This window comes from Canis lupus, chromosome 10 (genome assembly GCF_003254725.2).
Source record: "Canis lupus dingo isolate Sandy chromosome 10, ASM325472v2, whole genome shotgun sequence".
NCBI classification, from domain to species: Eukaryota; Metazoa; Chordata; class Mammalia; order Carnivora; family Canidae; genus Canis; species Canis lupus.
This window is the reverse complement of record NC_064252.1, coordinates 22,660,376-22,682,827: the sequence shown is the minus strand read 5'-3', so window position 1 is coordinate 22,682,827 and position 22,452 is coordinate 22,660,376. Positions and strand designations below refer to the sequence as shown.

At 45.3% G+C, this 22,452-nt stretch overlaps 1 protein-coding gene across 7 annotated transcripts in view; it reads right to left on the bottom strand.

Moving 5' to 3' along the window:
- Positions 1–22,452, bottom strand: part of EFCAB6 (EF-hand calcium binding domain 6) — a 234,292-nt gene that overhangs the window by 104,419 nt on the left and 107,421 nt on the right. For all 7 annotated transcript variants that reach the window (XM_049115749.1, XM_035721765.2, XM_035721766.2 and 4 more), the window contains 5 exons: positions 17,903–18,070; positions 14,020–14,079; positions 13,768–13,928; positions 8,230–8,403; positions 6,161–6,329 (listed from right to left, as the gene is read on the bottom strand). In XM_049115749.1, the coding sequence (XP_048971706.1) occupies positions 6,161–6,329; positions 8,230–8,403; positions 13,768–13,928; positions 14,020–14,079; positions 17,903–18,070 (732 nt within the window). The remainder of the gene's footprint in view (positions 1–6,160; positions 6,330–8,229; positions 8,404–13,767; positions 13,929–14,019; positions 14,080–17,902; positions 18,071–22,452) is intronic.

Genomic DNA, 22,452 nt, shown 5'->3' with positions numbered 1-22,452 from the left:
TTATGGGCTTGGTTTATATCCTAGTCCCTGACCCCCAAGGGGGAAGGGCTGTGTGATTAGGAAGTGATGGTCAAGGGTGGGAGGGAGCTGATTTCTGGACATGGGAGTCTGACCAGCCCCCAAAGGGCATGGGGTGCTCTGCTGGGAGGAGGAAGGAAAGGTCACCTCCTCCCAGGTAAGGCAGGTGTGAAGCAAAGAGCCACGGGCATCAAGAATCTAGGGCGCTGGGTTGGGCTGTTACAGACTCTTGCTTCACTAATATGCGTCTCAGGGGCTCTGTATGTTTGCTGAGGAGCTCTGCAGCCCCATGTCTCTCTCTAGGGGCCTCAGCTGGGACTCCAGGGATGAGACTAAGGATAACAGTGAACTGAACAATGTACAGTGTATTTACTGAGGATAAAGAACAGTTTACCATCAGGAACAGCCAATGACAGGCAACTGGAATGTAAAGCTGCCCTCAGATTTCTGATGGATGGACTAGCTCAATTAGTCTAATTACACAATTAGACTAATCTTGACTTCTGTGTCCTTGGATGTTTTGTCATTTTATATTCCCTGTGGGTCACTGGCCCCAAGCAATGAAACTTCTGCTTTCTCCACGTCCCCATGTGGTTTAGTCCTGTACCAAGTATGGAACAGGCATCCTCAAACTGTTTACTGAGAGAGAGGATGGCAGGGACTTACAGCTGCCTGCCTGATGTATACTCCCTCCTTCCCCCCTACGAACAGAGAGCTTTGCTTTTTATAAAGGTAGTTATGTACCCAGCAAAAAAATAAAAAATAAAAATTTTTTTTAAAAAATCACCCTTTTCTCTCTATAAAATCTCTATGTAACAGAGCCTGGTCAATAAAATGAAGCTGCTGAGAGAAGCTTCCAACAAAGCCTTTAAAAAAAGAAAGACTTGTCTGGCTCAAGCCTTTTGCCTACACCTTTCCCCTTCTTTATGCCTGGAACATGTGTGTGATGGCTAGTCCCAGCAGCTGCATTCCAAGCATGAGAATGAGGCTGAATGAAAAAGTTAGCAGCGGCCTGGGCCTCTGCAGACACTGTAGAGCTGCCTCAATGGCCCTGCACAGACCACGTCTGGACTCCTTATCATGAGAGAGAAAAACAGTCACCTCTCTTATGTAAGACACGGCTTTGGGGCTTTGCGGTTAACTCAGCATGTGTGAGAGAGGAAGACAAGAAGGAAGAAGCATCTAGAGGAGGAATCTAGAGTCTCCATCACTCTGAAATTCAAAAACGGTCTTCCTGCATCATCACCAGTTCTTGACTTGTCATTTAAATAAAACGACACATTATAAACTATGCAAAAGTCGTAGGCCATGGGGTATAGTGGCCAGAGCAAGCAATGAACCAGGGGAGGGGACATTTCCTGGGAGAAAGAATATGCCTTCAGGGTTGTTATGAGAGATGATTTAATGTCGGATGCAACATACCCAGACCCGGGCTAGTGCCATTCCAGAAAGAGCAGTCCCTCGGCCTCTTCCCGATAGGAATGACACATTTAACCAAGGAAAGTACACTGAGTCCATTAAAAGCCCGACAGCTCTGCCTCTGGCAGGACTGGTGGCTCAGTGTGCTGTGGCTGGTCACCTCACACTCTCCAGAAACTCTGATACCTTTTACATTAAAGAGAGGGAAAAAAAGGCGGGGGTGGGGGCAGATCATTAGTAAACAAATCTGTATAGCAGACAAAATCTTCCTGATCATGGTGGTGAAAACTAGTAACAGTGTTCCCAGCAATGACAATGCGGAGACCCACTGGATTTGGTGACCCACGAGTTCCCACCCGGCTCCAGACCCTATTACAGCTCTCCCTCATTGACCCTGTACAGCCAGCCACCTTCTGCCCCCGCCACAGGTCAGGCAATGGCTGGTGAGGATAAATATTTAGCACTTCCAGTTTAGAGTACAAGGTATCTGGGCCAATGGTAAGCGCTGCCGACACTCAAATTATGAACAACTCCAGGCATGCATAATTGGGCAAGCAGGTATATGTGGCCGAGAGCCTCATTCCCAGTTCCTCTGGGACGAAACTCAGCGACCACTGCACCACTAATTGGCCTGAGACAGATTCGGGGAAGACAAGGGCAAGAACACTGCATATCCACGACCAAATGATAGGGAGAAGTTAAAGGACATTGTTATTAAAATTAATGTCCTCCTCTCAAAATTCTGAGGCCAGATACAATCTCAGAGCTGCCATCAATTACACCCAGGTAGCCAGTACTGCAACCCAGCTGGTGCATATTACACCCAGCAAGCCCACATTACACCTGGCCAGCCCATATTATACCCAGCGAGCCCATATTATACCCGGCCAGCCCATATTATACCCAGCCAGTCCACATTACACCCAGGTAGCCCATATTATACCCAGCTAGCCCACATTACACCCAGCCAGTCTGTCTTACATCCAGCAAGGGTCTGAGGTTAAGAGACTGACGTGGATCCCAATCCAAGGGCCTGAGTGGCTTACTAGCTGAACAACACTGAGCCACTATCCTAAGCCTTGGCCTCCTCATTTGTGAAGTGGGCATAGTATCACGTACGCCCCACAGGGCTTCTGCGGGGATTAGAAACAATACACGTGAACCAAGGTCCATAGAGCCAGAGGCCACAGGGACCCGATCACTGGCGTGGCGGCTGTGGTGATGAGTACTTTCATCACCGCCGTTTTCCCAGGGACAGTTGTCGTCATCATCACAGTACTGTAACCACACTTACACAGTTGTCATTCGTCACTTATACTTAAAGATCGCAGAGAATTCAATTCCAAAGGCTTCATCGCCACCGAAGTTCGACATTCCCAAACCTTCAATATCTGGGTGCCCTGCATTATGTCTAATTTGAATTCGTGTTTCTTTCTACGGCGTAAGATTTTGATTTCTCTAGCTCGACCTCACTGGTCCAAGAGGCACCCTGATCTATAAACAACCTCTTCAATTAACAGTGAAGTTTATATTTACATAATGCTTTGAAGTTATCAGCTTATGAAGTTCAAAACCAGGTTCCCAGTGGACTGTTTAAAATCATCCCAGAGTTGTTGATCTTTGGGCTAAGAGGTTGGTCACAATAGCATGTTTCCCAAAGCTTAAAGCCAATAAATCCCTGGGGGAGGGAACCAGTCAACAATCTGCCTAATTGAGTTCAGAGCGAATTGGTGATTGACACAACAGCAACTTTTCTCCCTGCACGTTGGTCCTGTCCTTTCATGGCTTCACCGTTCCTTTCCTCTCACATGGGCACGTCTTCAGGAGGCAGGGAAGTCTGTAGGAGGCCAGGAGACTAGAGGGAGGGGGGAGAGGTATGCAGGCGCCGCCAGGAAGCAAGCAGCAGGACAACCGTGCAAGTAGCTGCCCCTCAGGGTCAGCTAGAACGCAGAGCAAGTCAGGGGCAGGGAGGGGACGAGGGTGGGCTCGCGAATTGCCACGGACGGGTGTGGGAACCAGCCTCATGCCTGGGAATCCCGACGGGCTTCTGTACCTGCCTCCCTCAGTTCCCAGGTGGCACCCATTCTGGGCTCTACTAGGGATTCTAGTTACTCTTCAAATTCATCCATTCATTCAGCCAATGTTGGGCCCTGCCTTGTGCCAGGCACCTGGGATGCATCACTATCCAAAAGAGAGAGATGTCCACCTTTGGAGCACGTTTTATTGGAAGAAGTCAAGCAACAGCAGAATGAAGAAATGAAAGGAAGGATTCTAAGCACAACATGCGTGGCAGCAGGTGATAACACCGAGAAAGAAAATGGGGGTAAAGAAGATCGAGGTGGGAGAGCAGGTTATATCTGCCCTGGGAATGTCAGTGACACCTCGAAGTGCAGGTGGACAAAGGCTTGGAGAAGGTGAAGGGGACAGTCATGCAGCTATCAGAGGGATGCCCTCCAGGCGGAGGGGACAGCCAGTGCCAGGTGGTGTGAGGCAGGGCAGGAGGCTGGTGTGGCTGGAGCGAGGTGAGCAGTGGGGAGGGTGGTAAGAGTGGAAGTCAAAGACACAATGAGGGGCTGGGTAGTGTGCTGGACCCTCTAGGTCCTGTGGGGACTCTGGTTTGTATTCTCACGAGGTGGGGGGCCATGAGAGGGTTCTGAGCAGGAGAGGCCCCCTCTACAGACCTGTTGGGGAGGAGGACTCTGGCTGCTGGGTTGAACAGACCCTGTGGCAGGAAAGGGCAGGTGCGGGGAGGCCAATGGGGTGGTGATGGCTGGAAGTGGCAGAGATGGGACAGCAGTCACTGTGTCCTGGGGAGACTTTCAAGGGGCTTTGTTGATGCACTGGGGGTGGCTATGACAGGAAGGGGAGAGTCCAGGAAGACCCCAGAGTGGAGCCCCGAGTGACTGGGAAAGGGCTCCTCTTGAGAACGGAAGGGCTGCTGGCAGACTGGCCTTGGTGGCAATACACCTTCTCCGGACGCCTCAGGGAAGAAGTCAAGTGAGCAGGTAGGCACCTGAGACTGCAGTTTTAGGAGGACGGTCTGGGATGTGAAGCAGAGATGCCAACAGGAGAGCCAGTGGCTTAGCGATGGCAGAGAAGCCCTAGGATGAAAGAATCTGCGGCTGAGCTTACAGACTTGTGCTCAGGTGAGCAGAGGTAAGCAGCGGTCCTTGCAGTCTGTGGTCTGGGGTACTAGTCCCTGCTTTGCCACCACCTCCTGCCCTTCCCTAAGATAACCCTCGAAAAATCAGTGGCAGCCTAATGGATTCTTTTTTTTTTTTTTTTTTTTAGATTTTATTTATTTATTCATGAGAGACACAGAGACTGAGGCAGAGGCACAGGCAGAGGGAGAAGCAGGCTCTAGGCAGGGAGCCCGACGTGGGACTTGATCCCGGGTCTCCAGGATCACGCCCTAGACCGAAGGCAGTGCCAAACCGCTGGGCCACCGGGGCTGCCCAGCTTAGTGGATTCTTGATCTCCTGGGAACCTATGAACTGACTCTGTGAATTAAGATCATTGACTGAACCATGCTTGTTCAAGACAGCTGGGCATGAGGGGTCAGGACTGGCTGGTGCCAGGGGACTTGGGGGCAAAAGAGTCTAGGACAAGGTGCCCTGGGAGTGTCAGGTGATTCACACCCACTTACCACCACCCACCCTGCTGAAATGGGTCACTGGAGATGTCAATAACTGACCATCAGCCACCCAGTACCCCAAACCAAAGATCCAGGAGCCGCTCCTTACCCATTTTCCTCTTTCTTGTCTGTTATCCCTTATTCCCAAATATTTCCTGAATCTGTCCTCCTCACCATGCCCTGTGTGCCCTCCACATCCCCCAGTCTGGGCTTGGGGGGGCGGGAGGTCTGGGCTGGGTTGGTAGCTACCCAATCCCATCCCTGTGCGTACACAGCCCTGCTCTCTCCTCCAACCAGCCTCAGGGACGCTGCCAACTTGGAGATAAAATAAGTACAGAGCCTATTGCAGCGCCTGGCACGGGGGCAGGCACTAGATAAATAGTAGCTACTAATATAATTATTCTCTTCTTGGAAATATATTTCATTTCATTCTTCTAAATTTGTGCACACAGACACTGCTATGTATTAGCTGAAATGCTTTCCTTAAAAATAGCTGAAGATGATTAGCTAGAGGGGTCGTAACAGGAATTTTAAGCAATCACTTAAATTAATTCCTTGAGAAGTCTATGCAGAACCCTTCAAGCGGAGTCCTTTCTGGCACAACCTCCTAGTTCCCATCAGCACTCCAAGCTTCCCGTTTTTACTGCCAGATTCTTTTTTCACTTTCTCGAGGAGCAAACCACAGCCCTGTTATCACAGCCTCATTGGGACTCCTCACCATTGGGGAAGGGGCCGGAGCAGCTTTGCTGCCCATCCCAGTTCTGCCCCAGGTGTACTTGAGGCGCCAAGCCTGGGGCCAGGTACTCCCAGCCAGCCTGCCAAACCCCACATCCACCAACACTCTGTCTAGACAAAGCTTAAATGCCAACAACTGGTCACATCCATACCAAAAGTACTCTCCGAAGAAAGTTGCCAAAGATGTTTTTGGCCAAAAGAATCCTTTTACATTGTTGGAAGATGCCTCGAAATGGGTCCACTTTGCCTGGAAGGGAATAAACCCTTGCTGAAAATATACTGCCCGTCCTTGAAAGCCTGACCTTCTCCAGGAGTGAAAGAAATAGAGAAATACACGGACACCCATTCTCCTACCTTCTTGAAGTCACGCACATGAATTTTGCCAGTGAGCTCCTTGCTATAGTCAAGAAAGAATTTTTTGAATGCTGGGTCCCGCTGCTGAATACAGTTTTTTAGTTTTTCGATCACTTCATCCTTCGTCATTTTCTTGGTCGAGGTGCTTCTGTCCTCCACGGGCTTGGTTCTAAAATCACAATCAAGCATTTAGATCCAGCAGAGTGCTTCCTAGAGACCTCGCCCAATTTCGATCGGACCCAGGACAACAAGGAGGTCCACCGGCCCCTTTCTCCCAAACCAGGAAACAGATGCACAGCTAGATGGCATGACTTGAGAACCTTTCACTTGCCTGTGTTCCAGAAAGGCCCACAGCACTGCATCCATCAGGTGAAAGCTCCTCCTGTCGTGCTGGTGGGGCCACAGGCCAGGACAGGGAGCTTCAAGGTTGTGGATATGGTCATCCCTGTGCTAAGCCCTCCAACTGAGTTGATGCTGGCTGAACAGGCGTGTGACTGGGCAGACAAGGTGGGGAAAATAAGTATCTGTGTGAACTGGGAACATAAAAAGCCAGAGCCCATTACCAAGCTTTAAATGAAATGGGCTGTTTTGTGGTAACTAGGCCAAAGAAGTCATCGAACATTCATGGGAAGGAAGGGAAGTTCCCAATTATTCCAAGTTGATTTATCCAGTCAACCGGATTTAGACAATCTAGATTTTATGTGATGTGCTATGTGTATGAGAGAGATGGAGTGTGATGATGAATAATTATTTCTTCAGCTCTCTCGGAGTCTCTGGGACCCCACCGGAGTGGGAGGAGGAGAGCCCGAGTGACAATCGTGGAGAAAGGACTTCTCTCCTGCTGCTTCCACCTGCAGCTTTCAAGAGCTCCACAGGAATGCCCACATTTTAGAATAAGCCTAATTGCCATTACTTTTTCCACTGGTTTTAGGAGGCAGACGCATCTCATCACAGAATATTTAACCTTTCTCTTAAAATACCATCCCTCTGCCCATTTATAAAGCAGCTACCACTGAAATGCCCAGATATTCAAATTTCATTACCATAGCATTAAAATATTCCCACTGCTCGATACTTAAGAATTTTTTTAAAGGGAAATGACAGAGTGAAGTCGGCTGAATAGGTCTACATTTTACCTTTCTTCGTGGATTTATTATAAGCTATGAACCGGCAAGTTAAAATAATATCTTTTCATTAGACTAAACCTATATTTTTCAAAATGAGGACAGGCTAGAATATTCATCAGCCCAATGTTTAACAGATTTGCTAAGCATGTTTTATTGTTACAATTCAATTTGGTGATCATTTGAATAATTCTATCATTCATGTCAGAAAATGTTAACTGGTTTAATGGGGATGTTTTGCCATAAATATTAAATGGTGGTGAGGAGCCTAAGTTTCTGGAAAAGAACAAATGTGAACCCAGGCATGTAATGGTTGAATGGCAGACAGGTTCTCTGGGATCCAAAGACCCTGGGTTTTCTTTTTAAAATTTTTTATTTAAATTCAATTTAGTTAATATGTAGTGTACTGTAAGCTTCAGAGATAGTTCAGTGATTCATCAGTTGTATATAACACCCAGTGCTCATTAAGTGCCCTCCTTTAAGGCCCATCACTCAGTTACACCCCGCCCCCCTGCCTCCACCTCCCCTCCAGCAACCCTCGGTTTGTTTCCTAGAGTTAAGAGTCTCTTATGGTTTAGTTCCCTCTCTGTTTTTATCTTATTTTTTCCTTCCCTTCCCCTCTGTTCACCTGTTTTATTTCTTGAAGGTCCTGGGTTCTTAACCCAGGATGGCCACCAAGTTTGTGAATAACCTGAGGCCAGTCCTTAGACCTCTCAGACCTCAGTGCTTTCATTTCCAGAATCAGCAGGCCACATAATAATCCCAAAGATATCTGCTTGCTCTCAACTCCCCTGGCCCTAACCGCTGTATTTATATTTTGCCATATTTCCTCATTTCAATAATAAAATATTAAAACACTCATTTAGTCAACAAATATTTACTAACCACCTCTCCCACAAAAGGCATGGTGGTTTCCATATGCGTTTGCATTTCGTTTTGTTTTACCTTTCAGAAAGATCCAACTTCCGCTGTTCCTCTCTTTGAAAATGGTCACTCAATAGCTGATCCTTTGGAGTAATAACCGGAGAGGGGGGTGGTGGGCCACTCATCCCCATGGATGCCAAAAATTTCTTATAAAGGATTCTTCCTGAAGCAATATCCTGAAACCTACTACAGAGTCTGGAATTTAAAAACAATTCGAATACACCCATTAGGTTGGCTAAAATGAAAAGGAATGACCCTACCAAGTGCTGACAAGGATGTGAGTACATACAGCTCTCTCTCACTGCTGGTGAGGCACAGAACAGTGCAACCACTCTGGAAGACACCTAGACTGTACACCTTGAATATACACTCACCCAGAGGAACCAGCCCTTCTACCCCTGGGCATCTATCCAAGACAAATAAAGATGGAACACTGGAAACCACCCAAATGCCCACCAAATGCTCCACAAGATGTACTAATGAATGGAATAGTACTTAGCAATGAAAAGAAACCAGTTGTGCATTCAGGGAACAACCGGAATGAATCTCAAACTCGTTACGCTTGGGGAACAGAGCCTGACAAAAGAGAACATCTTGCATGCTTTCATTTATATAAACCACTAGAAAATGCAGTTATCTGCAATGACAGATGCAGGCCAGTGGTTACTAGAGCTGCGGAAGAGATGAACTGCAGGAGGACACAAGGATGCTTGAGGTGGGGGTGGGAGGGATGAAAATATTTGCTATCTTGATTGATAACTTGCAGTGGTTTCATGGATATATATACATGATGGAGATGCTCAAACTATTTTTTAAAGATGTACATGAAGGGGTGCCTGGGTGGCTCAGTTAGGTGGCCGATTCTCGATTTTGGCTCAGGTCATGATCTCAGGGCCTGGGATCGAGTTGGGCTCTACAGTCAGCGGGGAGTCTGTTTGGGATTCTCTCTCTCTCCCTTTGCCCCTCCCCCAGCTCAGGTGTGTATATGCATGTGCGCGTGCGCTCTCTCTCTCAAATAAATAAATGTATGCAGTTTATAGTTTATAGGAATACTGTAATAAAGATACGGCACATGTAAAAAGAATAAATTTTCTGAAATTGCAAGTTCTGGGATGGAATTGTGGAAATACCTATACTGGAACTTTGGCACATTGCAAGTATTTTAGAAAACTGTAGGAAACTACTAACAGGACAAGAACTACTTTTTTCCTTTTCAATATTTTGTTTGTTAGTATTTTTCTAATCATAAAAGTTGTACACACCCATCATAGCACACTTGGTAAAGCCTGGGGACCAAAATAAAATGCCACATATTTGTTAGAACCCATATGGCAGCAGAGCATGTAGCTGTGGGTGTGGGCCTGGAATCGGCCTCCCGGGGCCGGAATATCAGCTCTGGGCCTCACAGCCCTACGAGTGAAGGCAGCGTTCACGAGGTGTGGTCTGCAGCTGCTCCTGGAACTTCGGGAGGCCCAAACCATTCTCATATGGACACGAGGAAGTCTTTTGCCTTTTCTACCCTGCACCTCTGGAGCACAGTGGGTTTTTCGGAGGCCTCATAGCATGTGACCAGAGGGAAAGCGTGCACAGACAAGTTGTATTCTCTAACGTTTTCTAAGACTGTGGAAATGTTTCAGGTACAAACGAGGAGCTGGAGTGAGTTTTCAGAGATTAGCTCAGTTTCTTTGCAGCCCTTCACTAGCTCACGACCAGCTACCTTTGGTTGCACCTGTTATAATTTCTGTAACCTCCTTATCATCCAAATAAGTCATTATTTTGAAACTCCAATGTTTTGTCTGAGCCTACAGGGAAACATAACAAGAAAGTACACATTCATTTTTGTTTTCTGCAATAACATTTTTAACATCTCACTTTTAATTTCTAAGGCAGCCTTGTCCCCAATAATTTTTAAGCCTATTAAAGGATTGAGAATCACCAGCTGGCACATCATCCTTTCTCTGCTTTAGTTTCCTTGTCTATAAAATGCACCCACCTCAGAGGATCACTATAAAGTAAGAGGATCCATAGAAAGCTCCTAGCTCTGGGACTGGCTGTATGTACACAAGCTCCATAAACTGCAGATGTAATAATCACAGTACGATTATCACGATGCTGCTTCCCACACAGCCAGGGGCAGTTCTGGAAATACTAGCCATTGATATCATTGCTTCAGGAAGTATTTATGCTGCAGGTACTAAGCACGGTGCTGAGTAGTATGGCTACGACTGTGAACAGACTACATACACAACCCCCGCTCCAGGGAGCCAAGTGGTTGTGAGAGTGTGCATTCAGAACCGAGGGAATGGGCCATCTAGAAGTCCAGGGGTGAGAGAGAGCATGGGGTTTTCAGGAAACAGCAGCTTAGTCGGCACTGAGTAAAGAGCAACAGCACCAGCCAAAGCAAATGTTTCTTGAGCTCAGTACCGGGTGCAGGGCTCTGCGTCTAGGATCTCCCTTGACCCTTACCACACTCTCCTAAGTAACGTTAGTGTGACCAAATCGGGGCTCAGAGTGGGTAAGTAACTTGCCCAAGGGCACAGCTAGTCCGGAGCTGAGCTGGGATGTGAACCCAGGCAGTCCAGCTGCACAGCCTGAGCTCTGGAGGGTACGAGGATCATGAGGAGCCCGGGAAGCCACTCTTAAAAAAAGCATCTGGATGTTTTCCTAACAGCAGTAGGACACTGGGGTGTTTTCTGTAGGGTTTTAACATGAGTAGATCTGTGGTTGAGACAGATAAGCCTGGCTGCATCATGAAGAAGGGATTAGAGAGGCTTCTATCAAGTATCCAATTACCTGCATGACCAATCCACTAGATTTCTTTCTTTCTTTCTTTCTTTCTTTCATTCATTCATTCATTCATTCATTCATTCATTCATTTCATTTCAGTCATTCATTCCCTCACTCAACACTTAAGCAGCCCTGACCATGCACCAGGCACTGTTCTAGCACCGGTGCAGGAGCTTCAGAGGTGAATCCAATCCTCAACACTGCATTTCCCACACTCCTTGCACAGTCACTGGCACACTCTGGGTCCACCTTGCCCCTCGCGGCCTGGTGGGGCCCTCTCCCACCCGCCCCTCTCCTGAGGCTCGAGGTCACTGATGAGCTGGCGGTGCTCTGCTAGGTCCGACCCACGCCCTCTCAGCTCAGAAGGCTTGCTATCTGCTTCTAGATCAACGCCTGCTGAACGAGCGCTCAGGCTGTCAACGTAAGGAGAATCACGTCGCAGCGCAGGCCGCCCTCTGCGCCCACGTCCTCTGGAAGTCTCCTGCTGAGGTTTCACTCGACCTCCTCCGTGTTTCCTAACTCCAGTGACACTGCCTCTGGTCATCATCTGAGCCCCCTCCCTCCTTGCGCCCTCACTCCCAGAGTCACTGAGTCTTATCCTTCTGCCAAGCTGGTCACAGAGCCCTCTGCAGAGCCACTGCCACCCCCTGTGCCACGTACCTGTCCTCTTTGCCTCTCCCTGCCACAGTACCTTCTCCACACTGGGGCCACAGTAACCCTTATAAAGCACGGATCAGATGTCCAAGGCCACCTCACAGGCTCCTCACCCCCTGGGCTGTGCTTCTCCACTATGGCTGCACATCAGAGCCAGCGGGGACTTCAGTATAACACTGCCTGGCCTGGCCTGTGAACAGGGCATGGGCCTTGGGATTTTTCAAAGCTCTCCAGATGATTCTAAGATGCTGGCATGAACCAGTGCCCTGCCAGATGGCCCCAGTTCCTCACCCGTCCCTCAGTATCATCCCCCTGCTGTTTCTCCCTATACGACTGCCTGCCCCAATGGTCCCAGATGGCTTGCCAGTCCCCACATGTGCCCCTACTCCTCTGTGCTTTCCCCACTATCCTATGTCCTGGAATGCTCTTCTTTTTCTCCTTTGGCCTCAGGCATCATGTCCGAGAAGCTTCACAGATTCCCTCCTGCCCAGCTGTACGTGATCGTTCCTCTGAACCACGTTCACATGCCATGCTGGGTTTGTCTCCATCTCTTTCCCCCACACTAGAGCTCCCTGGAAATAAAGGGATTTCTGTTAACCAGTTAAGCAGGAGCAGGAATGCAGGAGGCACTCCCTAATACCACCCACGGAGTGGAAGACTAGGTGAAGGAATCAGTGGGTCCCACTGCTCTTGACTGCACAGACCAAAGGCCATAGCGGTTGAAGCCCCTGCAGCCTGGCTTCTTGCCCCACAGAGGCCTCGTCCAGGCCCCCTGAGGTCCCTCTAGAACCCTGTCTCTTGACTTGCTGCCCCATCTCACCCCCTTCCTGGGTTTCCCACGCTCCAGCAAGCTGGCCTTTCTGCCAACGTTTGAGAAACGGACAAATGCAAACACCACGCTCTGTGTGCCTCCTGCTCAGGAAAGCCTTGGCCTCACCTCCTCTTGTAAACCCTTCTTCTCCTGCAAAAACCAACCACAGGAAAAATGGGTAACAAAACACAAACATTCACAGAAAAGAGACTTGAGTGGCCAACTACTGCTAGATCAACCGTGTCACCTGAAATCAATGTAATCAAAAGCAACAAATACAGGATTTTTAACATTCTAGTCAGAAGAACTGAAAGAAAATCAGAGTAACCTTCTTCCCTGCGATTCAATCGGATTTCCACCCAGCCTCCAGATCACTGTCCATAGTAGGAAACGTGGACCAAATGGTCTCTAAGGTCAGGTTCTGGACCACAAGCTTGAGCACATGGTGGGGCATTTGGTGGTGGTCAGGGAAGCAGGATTCAAGCTGAAGGTTCTCAAGGTCACCACAGAGAGGGAAGCAAGAGGGCTCTGTGCCCCCAGAGCAGCTGAGTGGGGGTAATGGGAGTAGTGAACAAGACACTCAGCAGGAGACCTACAAGGCCTTCAGGGCTCTGTGCTCTTCTGTCTCTTAAGATCCTTGTCCCCTCCCAGCTTCGCTCAGTCGCCACCAGGTAAGCTTTACTTTTGTTTTGTTTTGTTTTCTTTTAAATATTTTATGTACTTATTTGGCACAGAGAGACTGAGACAGCATGAGCAGGGGGGAGGAGCAGAGACAGAAGAAGGAGCAGACTTATTGCTAAATAGAGAGTCTGATGTGGGGCTCAATCCCAGGACCCTGAGATCATGACCTGAGCCAAAGACAGGTGCCCAACTGACTGAGCCACCCAGGTGCCCTGGGGTAAGTTTTAAACTAAAGTAAAACAGAACTATAATTCCAGCCTCTGCACAGGACGGCTGATGGCAGCCTGGCACCCTGGGAGGTAAAACAGTATCAGGGTTAAGAGCAAAGAGTCACAGAGACCCGGGAGGCCTCCTAGCTACGTGACTGTGAATAGGGACTTCTTCAGACCTCAGTTTCCTTATCCACAGGAAGGAAAAGCAGCCACCTTCCGTGGCGGTTGTGAGGACTAAATCATAGAGCGTGTGGCAAACTCCCGACCAGTGTTCTGTGTTAGTAAGGACCCAATAAATAGCAATTATCAATATTCCCTATCGATACTGCAAACACACATAGAAAAAGTTTTAGGATTATAAACAGACTCGATGAGAGACATGACCCGAATTAATTTCGTTACCAGAACACTCACTTCAGTAAATGTTCGATTGTTAAAAATGGGCAGAAGATGCGCATGATTTTCTTGAAATTATTTCGACCAATGAGCCCTGTGTCTCCGAGGTCATATGACCGTAGCATTTTGTAGAAGGCTTGGAGATTCCTAGCAATTGAGTCCTGAATGATTTCTTCCACCTAACACAAAAAACAAACACATTTAGCAAGCGGGACCTTTGTAACCTGGGACGGTAGCACCCTGGGACCACACGAGGGAAGTGTTACTTACCGAATCCCAAGCCAGGAGGAGAGGCACCTTGGTGTCTGCAGAGGAGGAGAGTTTTTGTATCTAATTGGGAAAGAGAAAGTGTGTAAGTACGAATCTCTCCTAAAGGCAGTAGGAGCCTTGGAGGCAGACACATGGCTTTGTCCCTTTAGCCAATTAACTCTTGAGGTCATAAGCAAGGGAGTTTACCCCCTAACCCCCATGTGGAAATGGGGATCATGATTTTTAACTTACACTCATGAAAAAAAAAAGTACTATAAACATGAAAAAAAAAAATCTATCTCCCAGCCTAAATAAACTCAAAATAAAAGAATAGTGAGTTGGCATTTTTGCCTTTCAGAATGGTAAAAATTAAAAAGGAGGCAAATTGCCAGTGTCAATAAGGGATACCATTAGACAATCTGATAATCTACAGACTCCAGGGCAATAGTGACCGCCTCTGGGGAATGACGAGGGAACAGAGCTAGAAGAAAAACTTACTTCTCACCATGTTCCCTTTTGTATCTTTTGCATTTTGCACTTTACACATATATTCCTCTGTTAAAATAATAAAAATAATTTCAGGGATAAAACGTATATTCTTTGACCCAATCATTTCTATTTCTGGAAATCTGTAAGAATGGAATAATCACAGAATGGTGCAAAAAAGCAGGCACAATATCCATTGTAGCAAGATTTAGAAAAGTGGGGGGAGAAGAACATGTAGTTTACAACAGGGAATAGTTTACTCTGTATCTTTTAAAATCACACAGCAGAATTTTTATTGACCGTGTTAAGGACATGTTAGGGACAGCATGGACTGAAAAGTCATTAGTTATAGGATCTCATTTTAAAATAAAATAGGTATCATATATGAAGGTATGTATCCAATCTTCAAATTGCATACATCTGTGCAGCTTTTTGTATATCAATTATACCGTAATAAAGCTGAAAACAAAGTGCGTGCAGGTATACAGCACAGGTACAAGGTTCAGAAGAATGTACAACAAAGTATAATAGTGGGTAATGATCCCTAGATGTTAGAACTAGTGGTGATTTTCTTTTTTTTCTATTTGCAAAACTGTGTTTTCTAATTTTTCTCCTTCATTCCTGTATGTTCATTCATTCACTCACCACACTGTTTCATGAGTTGGCCTGGCACTGGGCTAGCACTCACGGGTACAACAGGCAGTAAAAACAGAAAGGCCTGTCTTCATGGAGGCATGACCACACAATGACCAAGTTGTGATACTGTGACCGGGCAGGTGTGTGAGGTCAGGGGCTGTCAGACAGGTTTTGGCAGAGGTATCACGGAAAGTTCCTGAGAAAGCTGTGGGTGCACTGAGACCTGCAGAGGAGCATGAAGGGAATCCTGGCAGGAGCCACTGCATGGCCAGGAGGCAGGAGGGGCCTGGGGATACCTGAGGACCCGAGCCAGTGTGGCCCACGAGGATTCTGGGAAGTGGTCAGCAGGGCTGGACCACATGGGCACTTGCCATACTGGTTCGGAAGTTCTGCTTTCTTCTAGACCCTGGACAGCCACCTGAGGCTTTTAAGCATTGCAGCCAGCAGGACGTGGTTTATTTTAAACAAAGATCATGTCACTTGTCATGTGGAGAGCAGATTGTTTACATGTCCATATTCTGCTTTTAGAGAAAAAAAACAAACAAACAGCTATGTGCTGGGACAGCCAGAGGCCACAATTCTCAGGAGCTAACACAGCGGAGTTCAGTGAGAGGTACAATTATTCTTTTCTGTGTGCGAGAGCCCTGCGACTTAATTTCAACCTAGGGTTCAAGGAGGACCAAATGACACTGGTTTAGGATGTGGTCACCACTTTGCACAAGGTGGGCGCTCAGGAAATCATATTAGTGAAAAGCTAATTTGTACCTGCGAAAATAAGTCTATAACAAACATTGCAAAAAGAATCTGTTCATGCCAGAAATCTCACAGAGGAAGACATAGACATGGCCAACACGCACATGAGAAAATGCTCTGCATCACTTGCCATCAGGGAAATACAAATCAAAACCACAATGAGATCCCACCTCACACCAGTGAGAACGGGGAAAATTAACAAGGCAGGAAACCACAAATGTTGGAGAGGATGTGGAGAAAGGGGAACCCTCCTGCACTGTTGGTGGGAATGTGAACTGGTGCAGCCCCTCTGGAAAACTGTGTGGGGGTTCCTCAAAGAGTTAAAAATAGATCTGCCCTATGACCCAGCAATTGCACTGCTGGAGATTTACCCCAAAGATACAGATGCAGTGAAACACCGGAACACCTGCACCCCGATGTTTCTAGCAGCAATGTCCACAATAGCCAAACTGTGGAAGGAGCCTCGGTGTCCATCCAAAGATGAATGGATAAAGAAGATGTGGTTTATGTATACAATGGAATATTCCTCAGCCATTAGAAATGACAAATACCCACCATTTGCTTCGACGTGGATGGAACTGAAGGGTATGATGCTGAGTGAAATAAGTCAATCAGAGAAGGACAAACATATGTTCTCATTCATTTGGGGAATATAAATAATAGTGAAAGGGAATGAAGGGGAAGGGAGAAGAAATGTGTGGGAAATATCAGAAAGGGAGACAGAACGTAAAGACTGCTGACTCTGGGAAACGGACTAGGGGTGGTAGAAGGGGAGGAGGGCGGGGGGTGGGAGTGAATGGGTGACGGGCACTGGGGGTTATTCTGTATGTTGGTAAATTGAACACCAATAAGAAATAAATTTATTACTAAAAAAAAGGAATCTGTTCATGCCTATCACATTCACTACCTGACACTAATTTTTAAAAATTATTAAAAAAATAAATAAAATAAATAAAAATAAAAATTCTTAAAATTTTTAAGTGCTAATCATTATTGAAGTTATAAAAAGCATTCCGAATAATAAAACCGTCAAGTTTTCAAAAACCTAGTATGGATCACTAGAGGTAATAAACAGTTATTTTTTAAAATGGGTAACTAACAGGGTTACTGGGTGGCTCAGGTCATGATCTCAGAGTCCTGAGATGGAGCCTCATGTCAGGCTTCTTGCTCATGACGGAGCCTGCTTCTCCCTTTCCCTCTGCCCCTCCGCACCGCTCATGCTCTCTCTCACTCACTCTATCTGTGTCTCAAATAAATAAAATCTTTAAAATGGGGAACGTAAAAACTCTTAAAATATTAATGAGAACCAAAGGAGTAATTAAAAAACATGTCCACGCAAGACATGGTTGCAGGAGGAGTGCTGCAAGCACAGTGTGAAAAGAAGGTACATCCTGTACACACAGGTGCTCTCATCCCAGGATGGGTTTCCAGAAATGTCAAATATCACCCTTCAATATGATTTAGACACTGAGAATTAAAATCAAACAACTCAAACACTTAACTCTTACTTAAAATGAAAATTAGAGTAGCTCAGTTGGTTAAGCATCCAACTTTTGATTTCAGCTCAGGTCATGCTCTTGGGGTTGTGAAATCGAGCCCCACATCAGGCTCTGGACTCAGTGCAGAGTCTGCTTGGGACTCTCTCTCTCTCCCTTTGCCTCTTCCCCCATGCACACTCTCTCTAAAACAAATAAATAAATCTTTTTTTAAATGAAAATTAGGGACACATGGGTGGCTCAGCAGTTGAGCGTCAGCCTTTGGCTGAGGATGTGATCCCAGGTCTTGGGATCGAGTCCCAAATCAGGCTCCCTGTGAGGAGCCTGCTTCTCCCTCTGTCTATGTCTCTGCCTCTCTCTGTATGTCTCTCATGAACAAATAAAATAAAAATCTTTAAAAAAAAAAAAATTAACTCAGCTGAAAAACATGAAGTCCTCAAGACTATTTCACCGACCACCTCTTATTTCACTAAGAATACTTGAGTTTCGCACCATCAACAGAAAATCAAACATGAAGTCATCATAAAACTCACCTTAGGGGTCTCTTCAAGCAGTTCAATAAGTGTGTAGATGTTAACCCATCCGGTGTCCCCAGGGTCAAGCATTTGCATGAGCTCTTTGAATTCTGAATCACTGATTTTTACAACCATGCAATTTAGAATATATCGCAATTCTTTCCCCGTTATCTGTCCATCAGGTTTCTGAGCATGAGAGCATAAGAGAATCTCATTAAAATAGGAAAAAGGAAGGAAATGCATTCCATATACTAAGCATCACTGAATAAAGAGTGAGCTCTGGCCCAACAGAGTTATGATGAAGCAAGAATCCCTCAGGTGGCAGTCACTCTATAACACTGTGAGCCAAGAGCAGTGTGCTGGGTGGGTGCCGGGGGACTAAGTCTTTTCCAGGGACTGTCTATCAGGATGTGGGCAGGAGATGGCCCCAAGTGAGGAAAGAGGCCAATGCTACAGGCACAGGCTGACCGCTGCCTTGGACTCGGGCTGAGTGCTGGCTGTCTCAGCAACTCCTGCCCCATCCCCACCTGAGGACTGCGTGGCTCAGCAGCAGAGGGCACAGAGCTTCCCGGCAATTCAATTACAACTTGCCAATTTACTAAAAATATTAATTATGCTTATTTTAACTCCCACCAACCTCATCAATTACATAAATGGACAATTACTTAGCAAGAAAAATTTCAGCCATGCTGCATAAAGAAAACGTATTATAAGCAAAATACTGTGAGGCAAATTCTTCCCCCAGAATAAAAAATTACCAATAAGCAAATTGAATATCAAAATAAAAGATACTGTTTACTGGAAAAACGGGGGAAATAAAGAACCCCTACCTTTCTCACAGAGAGACACTGTAGCTATTAGTGTGACAAAGGGGCTAAGTCATAAAGCAGCATATAAATGTCAGCCATTACTTTGGGTCCAAAATCAGAAAAAGATATAAAGTTGGTTTAGGGAAAATTAACTAATTTTAAATTATTTATTTAAAAATAAATAATATGCCTGCTTGCTTTTTGGTTTGGGAGTGATCATCAAATTTTTAATGTCCAAGTAGGAAAATTATGATTCTTAATAAATTTACAGCATTATGAAACCATCACCATTGACTGGTTCCAGAACGTCCCATCATCTCATGTCTGTTTTCCCAACCTAAGGTAACTCGTCTATTTGCTGCCTCTCTGTATTCACTTTTTCCTGGGTATTTCAGGTAAACAAGCATACACTATATGCATCGGTATGCATTGCGCATCTGGCTTTTATCGCTTAGCGTAACGCTTTTGAGGTTCATTCAGGATGTATCATGAATCAGTATTTTGTTCTTTTTTTATCCTTGTTATCATCCCACTGTATGGATATGCCACATTTTGTTTATCTAATCACAAGTGGATAAACATTTGGATTGTTTCTGGCTTGGAGATTAGGAATAATGTTGATAGGAACATTTGCACTCAAGTCTTTGTGTGGACATGTTTTTACTTCTCTTGGGCAGCTACCCACGAGAGGAACTACTGGATCATGTGGTACATTTCTGTTTAAATTTTAAAGAAATGACCATGTCGTTGTTTTAATGGCAACTTTACCACTTTACATTTCTACCAGCATGAGAGTGGTTGAGAGTTCCATCTCCACATCCTTGTCAACACTTATTACTGACTACGTGGGATGATTATCATCATCCCAGGGCTGGAAATCCCAGGGCTGGGAATGCCAGGGCTGGGAAGTGGTGTCTCAGTGTGTTTCGGACTTGTGTTTCCCTGATGTCTAGTGATGATGATGATCTTTTCATGTGCTCGTTGGCTATTCATGTGTCTTCTTTGATGAAATGTCTATTCAAATATTTTGCCTTTTTTTTATGATAGAGAAAGAGAGAGAGAGGCAGAGACACAGGTAGAGGGAGAAGCAGGCTCCATGCATCGGGAGCCCGACATGGGACTCGATCCCAGGTCTCCAGGATCGCGCCCTCGGCCAAAGGCAGGCGCCAAACCGCTGCGCCACCCAGGGATCCCTATTTTGCCATTTTTTACACTGGGTTGTCCCCTGAGTTCTAAGAGTTCTTATATATTCTACATGCAAGTCCTTTACCGAATATATAATTTGCATACATTTTCTCCCAGAGCATGGCTTATTTTTTGGAGCACAATTTTTTAATTTTGAGAAGTCCAATTTACCAGGGCTTTTTTTTCCCCTTTATGGATCATGCTTTTAGCGTCATATCTAAGAAATCCTTGCCTAATACAGGTCATAGAGATTTATGCATATGCCTTCTTCTAACAGTTTTGTCATTTTAATTCTTATATTTAGGTTTATGGCCCATTCTTGGTTAATTTTTGTGTATGGGATATGGTAGTTCATCTTTTTGCAAATGGATATCCAATTGCCTCAAAACCATTTGTTGAAAAGATGATCCTTTCTCACACTGATCTTGTAAAAAATAAATTGACCATAAATGTCAGGGCTTATTTCTGGACTCTTAGTTCTGTACCATCAATCAATATGCCTATCCTCATGCCACTGGCACACTCTCCTGATATCATAACTTTGTACTAAGAATCAAAATCTGGAAGCTTAAGTGCTCTAACTTCATTCCTCTTTTCCAAGATTGGTTTTGGCTATTCAGCAACCTTTGCATTTCCATATGAATTTTAAGGTCAATTTTTTAATTTCTGCAAAAAAATCCAGTTGGCATTTTAATGGGGTTTGCAGCATTGAATCTATAGATCAATTTGGAGAGAGCTGCCATCTTAATAATATCGAGTCATCCAATCCATGAATATGGAATGTCTCTTTGTTCACTTACATTTCATTTAACAGCGCTTTGGAATTTTCAGCATTTAAGTTTGGTGCTTTTGTTAAATTTATTACTAGGTATTTTAGTCTTTTTGATGCTATCATAGAAATGCTTTCTGAAGTTCATTTTCAGATTGTTCATTGCTAGTTTATAGAAATATAACTGATTTTGTATATTGATCTTAGATCCTACAACCTTGATGAACTCATTATTTCTAGAAGTGTATGTGTATCACATTGTGAATAAAGACATTTTTCTTTCTTTCCAATCTGGATGCTTTTTCTTTTCTTTTAAGATTGCACTGTCTAGAACTTCAATACAATGTCACATGGAAGCAGCAAAAAGCTGACATTGTTGTGTTTTTCATGATCTTGGGGGAAAGTATTCAGTCTCTCTTTTTTTTTTTTTAAGATTTTATTTATTAATTCTTGAGAGAGAGAGAGAGAGAGAGAGAGGCAGAGACACAGGCAGAGGGAGGAGCAGGCTCCATGCAGGGAGCCCGACATGGGACTTGATCCCGGGTCTCCAGGATCACACCCCGGGCCGAAGGCAGGTGCTAAACCACTGAGCCACCTGGGCTGCCCAAGTATTCAGTCTCTTAACATCAACTATGGTTAGCCATTAGTTATGGGTTCATTGTAGATGCCCTTCCTCAGTTTAAGGAATTTCCCTGCTATTCTTGTTGAAAGTTGCTATCATAAAACAATGTTGGACTTTTCAAATGTCTTTAATTCTACTTATATTGCACTACTATATTAACTGATTTTTTGGAAGTCAAACCAACCCTGCAATCCTGAGATAAATCCCACATGGTCAGAGCATTTAATCTTTTTTATATTAGTTGCTGAGTTTGGTTCACTAATATTTTGCTGAGAATTTTTGCAACAATATTCATGAAGGATGTTGTCTTTGATTTTCTATTCTTGTAGTCTCTTTGTCTGGCTTTAGTATTAGGATCATATTGGCCCCAGAAAATGAGGTGGGAAACACTCCTTCCTCCTATATTTTCTGAAAGTTTGTGAAGGATTGTTATTATTTCTTTTATTAGGTATGTTTCTAGGCATTTGATTTTTTGAAAGATGTTGTTAGAAATGATATTTTTAAATTCTTTTTCTAATTTATTGTAGTTTATAGAAATAATATTGATCTTCAAAACAGTGACCTTGTTTCCAATGACCTTCTAAATTCTATTACTAATTCTAATATTTTCTGGAAGATAATTCTGGACTGTCTATTCAGGAAATAATGTAAGCTACAAATAATAACACTGAGAGTAAGAGTGGGTGAACAGGCAGGGTACAAATGGTTTCTGGGTGTTGGAAAGGGAGCCGTATCAGGTTTAAATGTGAGTGACTGAGGTAATTGGGTCCACTCAGAGGGAAAGTGGCAGCGTGCAGAGGTAGCACATACAGCTACTTGGGATACATGAGTTGGAGCAGATCTAAAGCAGTCTTTCCTACAATAATTCTGCATCCCTCTCTACAGCAGGAGTGGGACCTGCTTCCCCCTGTTGTCCTCTACAGCCAGGCAAAATGCCTTTTCCTGCCTACTCCTAGTCCCAAAATGTGCCCAAGACCAAGGCACATGGTAGGGGGGTTGGGAGTCCCCATGTATCTATGCACTCTGCATGCACCATGCACTGTGCAACTCCACGGTTTCTGATGGTCACTGCTGTTATGTGACACTCTAGAGTGTGAGCTCATCATTGGCAGGGCCTTTGTATTACTCATCTATGTGTTCAGTGTTAAGTGCCCAAGGCTGGGCCCAGCGTGGGGCAGGTGCT